This window comes from Bufo bufo, chromosome 6 (genome assembly GCF_905171765.1).
Source record: "Bufo bufo chromosome 6, aBufBuf1.1, whole genome shotgun sequence".
NCBI classification, from domain to species: domain Eukaryota; kingdom Metazoa; phylum Chordata; class Amphibia; order Anura; family Bufonidae; genus Bufo; species Bufo bufo.
Window position 1 is genome coordinate 295104589 of NC_053394.1, and position 6874 is coordinate 295111462.

Consider the following 6874-nt stretch of genomic DNA (forward strand, 5'->3'; position numbering starts at 1 on the left):
TTACCTGGTTAAGGTAGAAGAATGTCAAATGCATAGCCTTGGGGCCAGGTGCCTCCCTGACTCAATGTGAATCAGAGCTTTTGTTTTAGGAACTAACGCTGTACACTCATACAATACCTCCTCCTGCATGAGTGAAAGCACTTTGTGTAAGGAGACTTAAGAGAAGAAGAAGAAAAAAAGGGGGAGGGGGGGTGTTGTAATACGATGAAACGCGTACAGTAATGATGAATCCCGCTTCTCTTGCAAATGTTGGCATGCAAATCAAATCTGATGACTCTGTAAAAGGACCAATGCTTACGTAAAAGTCACACCCATATCCACTTGTATAAAAAGAAGGATGGGAAGTCTGGATTCCTACACCTAACCAACTATCAAAGGTAGCACTTATACAGACAGGTGTTAGAAATACATCATGTCCTCCTCATACAGTATCAGGCAGAGCACGACATCCTCTGGATCCTCAGGTGGATTGGGATTAGGTGTCCATGGTGGTGGCTCAAGTCGGTTGTCTGTAGGTAGTTACAAGCCATCTAGCATCCATGGAGGCAGTGGTGGCAGAAATATCTCCATCTCCACTTCTAGAGTGATGTCCTCTGGGGCTAGCGGGCTTGGAAGTAGCCTAGGTGGTGGATTTGGTGGTCTAGCTGGTGGGGTAGGTGGGGGCTATTCATCTAATTATTGCTTTGGAGGTGGACTTGGAGATGGTCTTCTCCAAGGAGGTGAGAAGGAAACTATGCAAAACCTGAACGACCGTCTGGCCTTATACTTGGACAAAGTACGCTCCCTGGAGAAGGCCAATACTGAACTGGAGATTAAGATTCGTGAATGGTATGAAAAACAAGCACCAAGGCCAGACCATGACTACAGCAATTATTACAAAATCATTGAAGACCTTCGCAACAAGGTAGGACAAACATTTTGTTACATTTTTAGTTCTCTCATACATCCATGTAGAGTACTGTTATATATGTGGATGCTGTATGTTGCTGTATGTATACGAGAATGGTTTGTATCCATGTGTGAATAATGGTTTCCTGTATCTTGAACTATTAAGTCCCAAGTAGCCCATAAACAAAACATTACAACACATCTGATGTATACTGTACCCAGCAAGTACTAAAACTGCTGCTAGATTTGTTAAGACTGTAGACTACACCTTTAAGGTAACCTCACTAGATACTTTCTGATTGTATAACTAATCACATTGAACAATTACCTTCCCATACTATCTGCCTATCATTGATGCATACAGATGATGTCCTCAATATGGGGCTTGTATGACTGTGCGAGTTTAACATGAGAAATGCTAAGTTATTTATTTCATTCAAATTAAATTTATATCAAGGCCTGGTATCAGGTTAAAAAAAGAGGCTCATTAATATAAGATGGTAAGGAGAAAAATAATTATATGGGTGTAATTATATGGTACTAATGTTTTCTACAGCACTGTACTGAAATTGCCATTACTCACATCAGTTCCTGACCATAATGGGGTTCATAATTTAATGTCTCTAACACAAACACACAAGGATAATTTCATACATATCCAACTTCACAAATGCCTGGAAAAACTCACATACAAACTCTATGCAGATGTTGCCCTTGTTTGGATTTAGGTTTAGGGCCACATTGATGAAAGATAACAGTTCTACAGTGGCAGAATGAGGGTCAATGGCCTTCTCAACCGCTAGGCATTTGGGCACTGACAGAAGGTTTATGTTACCATATAGATTTCATATAGGACACATAATAGGACTTTATAAAAAAAAATGTTCACATCTGCATTACCATATCAGGTTTTTCCAACTTTTGGTCCTACAGTTACAGGTGGACACAGACAGCAGAGGGCCCCTGTGCCAAAACATTATATGGGCCCTTTGCTTCCAAATAACTCATCATTGTCTCCTTAGCAATCTAATAGACAGTACATAGCTGCTTTACTGATTGAGGTGGAACCCCCTGACACTCTGGGCCCTTATGTCCATATACAATGGAATATAATAGCTTGCTATAGATGATAACCAGAATATGCTTTTTTTGAACTCTTAGATCCTCAATGCTACCATGGACAATGCCAGCTTGCTCCTTCAGGTTGATAACTCCAGATTGGCTATTGGGGACTTCACGACCAAGTAAGTGTTTTGCCCTAGTTATATGTGACATGAGTATATAACTTTGCCTATTGGTAATCATTTTGGTGATTCTTTGTCATTGCAAGACCAGTCAAGAATCATAACTTGGCATTGCATAAATGATTCCAGAATGTCGAGTGGTTACTGACTTGTCCTACATTACACAGGCAACCTATTGATTTGTATGGGACCATGTGATGTTTATTTTCACCAGTGGTGGTGTTGCAGAGAAACTGAGTCATTACTACCAGATTTCCCAACACATTACAGCAGGTCATTGGTCCCTGCTTGGGAATAATTTGTGATCAACTTATAGACAAATAACTCTTCTAGCAAGTAAGGATTTGCAAAAGTGGAAAAGCCTTACAGCATGCCATCATCAAAAGATGAGTTATATTTTGTCTTATCTCCTTTCAATCAGGTATGAAACTGAAATGAACCTGCGTATGAACGTTGAGAGTGACATCAATGGACTACGCAAAATTTTGGATGAACTTACCCTTACTAGATCAGATCTGGAGGTCCAGCTTGAGAGCTTGAAGGAAGAAATGGCTTACCTGAAGAAGAACCATGAAGAGGTAGGACTGATGATCACGGAGATTAGATTTTTTTAGGCAGTATTCAAAAAGATATAGGCCATAACGCTTATTTTGTTGTATAGGAAATGAATTCTCTTCGTGGACAAGTTGGCGGCCATGTCAATGTAGAGATGGATGCTGCCCCAGGTATTGACCTAAGTAAGATTTTGTCTGACATGAGAGACCAATACGAAGGGATGGCTGCAGAGAACCGTAAGCAAGTTGAGGCCTGGTACTTCAAGCAGGTGAGCAAAAATGTTAATTTGGAATGTTTCTCAATGGCTATCATGTCGAGCAACATATTCACCCTTCATATTCAATATTCATGCCATAGACAGAGGAACTGAACAAAGAAGTTGCAAGCCACAGTCAACAAATCCAGTCCAGCAAAACAGAAATGACCGACCTCAAACGTACCATCCAAAGCCTGGAGATTGAATTTCAGACACAAATAAGCATGGTGAGATCTGGTTCCAATATTAACTGTGATATGTTCCATTATTATATAACAGCTTATCCTAAATGGTACTCTCTTCTATAGAAAGCGGCACTGGAAGGCACCTTAGCAGAAACGGAAGGCCGGTACTGTATGCAGCTCTCTCAGATACAGGACATGATCAGCAGTGTTGAAGCTCAGCTAGCAGAATTACGGTCAGATATGGAACGCCAGAGCTATGAGTACAAAATACTCATGGATGTGAAGACCCGTCTGGAACAGGAAATCGCAACCTACAGACGTCTCTTGGAGGGTGAAGATACCAGGTAAGTAAAAATACAAGGATATTGACCACTAACAAAAATGGGCAATCATTGGGTTAGACCACAAAGTTAAAGTGATTGCATCCTAAGGTGTCAATAAATGAACAAGCATGCCATTGTTGCATCCTCCAATGCCTTGCTTATGTCATCAGTATAGTGTGGGATCCCATGTTGGAAACATGGAAAGCTTAATTCTCGGCCCAATCAAGCCTTATTAGACCAGTGTAGACAAATACATAACCTTGGTAATGCCTCTTTGGTTTACCTTGGCAGTTGCAGCCAGAGGCATAAGGTGAAGTTCCTGGCCCGCAGATGCAGTTTCCGTAATCTGTTCCTCTGCCATTATGTACCATTTATGGCATGTGGAAGAGGGGTTGTCGGGTGCCTTTCAGCATCAGAGCCCAAGAATGTTTCCTTGGCAGCTGATTTTTGCTATCAGAGTCATAAGCTAAAGTTCCTGGGCCCAGTCCCTTAATGCAAAATATATAACCTTCTCACAAACTATTATGTATCGATCATAGTATATTGAGGCATCCAAGCCCAGAAGTGGGAGGGACCTTATTTCTGCCTTATTCTATTTAATATCTAAGACAACAGTCTCCTTTGGGGATACAGACTTGAATCTTTCCATTATTCTATATGGAAACCCTTCAGGCCTTAAATATGCTGCCAATGACAGATGATGCCAAATACATATTTTCTGAAAGCAGTGATTAACTATTTATTCGCTCTCTTTTTCTTTTTCCCACAGTATTTCATACAAAGAATGTAAGTATATTATATTCCCAGATTTTTTATTAAAATAATATTAACTTATGTTGGAACTGCTGAGATGTGCCAATAGTATCTCAAAATTGTCCTAACACAACTGAGGTCTTTAAGGGGTTGTCCACGATTTTTAAATTGATGGCCTATCCATAGGATAGGTCATCAATGTCAGATCAGCAGGGGACTGCCTCCTGACACCCTCTTTGATCAGCTGCTCTGCAGGAAAAGCGCCAGGACTACACAACTCTGTCCATTATGTGGAAACAGTGAACAGAGTTGTGTACTTCCAATACCTATTTTTGTGCTGGAGCTACTCTAGAGCAACCAATCAGCAAGAGTGTTGGGAGACATACCCCTCCACTGATCTGATATTGATGACCTATCCTAAGGTTACTCCATCAATATAAAAATCATGGAGAAACCCTCAAACCATAATTGTACCTTAGAGAGTAACAATCTTTCAGTTGGGTACATTTTATTATGTATTAGGCTTGTGGAATACCTTACAGCCAAGAACAATGTAAGATACCAGCTGCTAGGTCTTCCTTTTCAAGTACCAATAATTTCATGACTGCATCTTCTGTGCATATGTCACTTTTTGACTTGGGTAGCACTTCATTCTCCACCAAGCTCCACTTGGCCACCTATCATTATATAAAATCCATATGTACAGAAGATTAAACTGAATTTCTCACTACAGTCTTGGACTGTTATCTGCAGTAATACATGAGAAGTACTGCAGATAAGATCACGATTTATTATTTTCCTACTGCTCCCTGTTCCCCTGCTGTTACTGCTCAGAGCTGTGCTGAAATACACTGTCAGGACTGCTGCGCATTAAACACATTGTCAGGACTGCTGCGCATTAAACACATTGTCAGGACTGCTGTGCTGAAATACACTGTCAGGACTGCTGCGCATTAAACACAATGTCAGGACTGCTGTGCATGCACACAAGTCCTCTGCATTAGCACAGCACAGCAGTCCTGACTGTGTATTTCAACACAACTTTGTGTTCTCACAACAGGGGAACAGGGGCAGTAGGAAAATAAAAAATAGACTCCTCATGTGCGGCACTAACTGCAGATAATAGCCCAGAAACTTGGTGGCAATACCCAATAAGAATTGAGCATGTCAGATGTAACAGAGCCATATTTGTTATTTGGCCTGATTCATAGTGATATCCCAATGGTTTACATATGGTATTTACACAAGGCCACTAGTTTAGTTACTATGATGCATGCATAATACAGCCTCACAGCATACACACATACAAATTCAGCTTATATGGGGGTGGGGCAGACATTAAAATTGACTAATTTGATGACCTTTTTTTCATTCAAGCTATTTATTTGCAATTTTCCACTAAACTATTTTTTGAAATAATTGCAGCCCCTAAAACCATACGACAAATCCGTACCATTATTCACGATACCATTGACGGAAAAGTGGTGTCCTCACAGGAGAAAGTCCAGGAATCAACCTACTAATCTAAACCTGTCGCCATATTCAGCACAGATTTCTGCGATGCAATATATCTAATATAACTTGTTTTAGTGGCAGGCAACCTGTGGTACTCCTGTTGTTTAGGAATTTAAAATCCCAGAATGCATATGGGTATCTGAGGTTCTGCAGCAGCTGGGGAGCCATAGACTACACAAGCCAACTCTGCCCTGCAATCATAAAGATGACCATTATCGTGTGCTGAGTTAATCGATAAGGTCACTGACACCAATTTATGTCTGTATTTCTTGTGCTACTTTTTGAGGCCTCTCTATTTTCTATATCTAATAAACTCATCAGCTTTCTCATGCACTTCTGTCATGTCTGCCTGATTTATTGATTCTTATATCTGGTTATTTTGAAGTGTTAGTAATTTAAACCTTAAAGGGAATGTTCACCCTTGAATATTGGTTTTGTAACCTAATAGATCAATAATTCTGTGTTGATAATATATCTTTATAGATGCTCAGTTTGATTGATGCAGAGCTCCAGACACACCTAGAGTTAAATTATACTCTCTGGTTGCCTGCAGTCACCACTAGGGGGAGATAAGTATCTAACTGCATACATTGAGCTGAACAGTAAAATAATATTCAGTAAACTCTGAAAAGGGTTTTACCGCTAACAACACTTATCCCATACTTGTCCACTGTCCTGGAATGTCTGGGAAGCTCCTGGAAAAAGGAGAGACCTCCCAGACTACTAGAATAGATGGCAAATCATCTGGCACTGCATGGATTGCTGCTTTGTCCTAGATAGCAGCCCTCCATGTACTTTGACTACCTGTGACGGCAGGAGATTGCGTAATGTAGACACAGGGGGTCCATCAGGGGCGTAGCTAAAGGCTCATGGGCCCTGGTGCACGAGTTCATCTTGGGCCCCCTACCCTCAATACCCCTTCCTAACACCACCAGATCCCTGCGCTCCCATGCCCGCCCGCCCAACGGCAGAGCTAAAATCTCACCAATACATTTTATATTCTGACCCCCATAACTTTTTATTTTTATGTGTATGGAGCTGTGTCAGGGCTCATTTTTTGCGGGCGGCCTGTACTTTTCATTGATACCATTTTGGGGCATGTATGACTTTTTGATCAAGGGTGAATTGCATTTTTATATATTTTTTTAAATATAT

General features: G+C 40.8%; 1 protein-coding gene across 1 annotated transcript; it reads left to right on the forward strand.

Annotated features, from left to right (window-relative positions):
* The first annotated feature begins 330 nt into the window (after positions 1–330).
* On the forward strand, positions 331–6052 carry LOC121004386 (keratin, type I cytoskeletal 17-like). Its single transcript, XM_040436585.1, has 8 exons — positions 331–904; positions 2050–2132; positions 2554–2710; positions 2794–2955; positions 3045–3170; positions 3252–3472; positions 4221–4237; positions 5630–6052. Exons 1-8 carry the CDS (start codon positions 413–415, stop codon positions 5725–5727), a joined length of 1356 nt encoding a protein of 451 aa, XP_040292519.1. The 5' UTR covers positions 331–412; the 3' UTR covers positions 5728–6052.
* Positions 6053–6874: the final 822 nt, after the last annotated feature.

Coding starts and splice junctions, on each gene's coding strand:
- LOC121004386 (XM_040436585.1), top strand. CDS start 413: ATGTCCTCCTCATACAGTATCAGGCAGAGCACGACATCCTCTGGATCC. Junction 2,133..2,553: donor ATTGGGGACTTCACGACCAA/GTAAGTGTTTTG, acceptor CCTTTCAATCAG/GTATGAAACTGAAATGAACC. Junction 2,711..2,793: donor TGAAGAAGAACCATGAAGAG/GTAGGACTGATG, acceptor TTTGTTGTATAG/GAAATGAATTCTCTTCGTGG.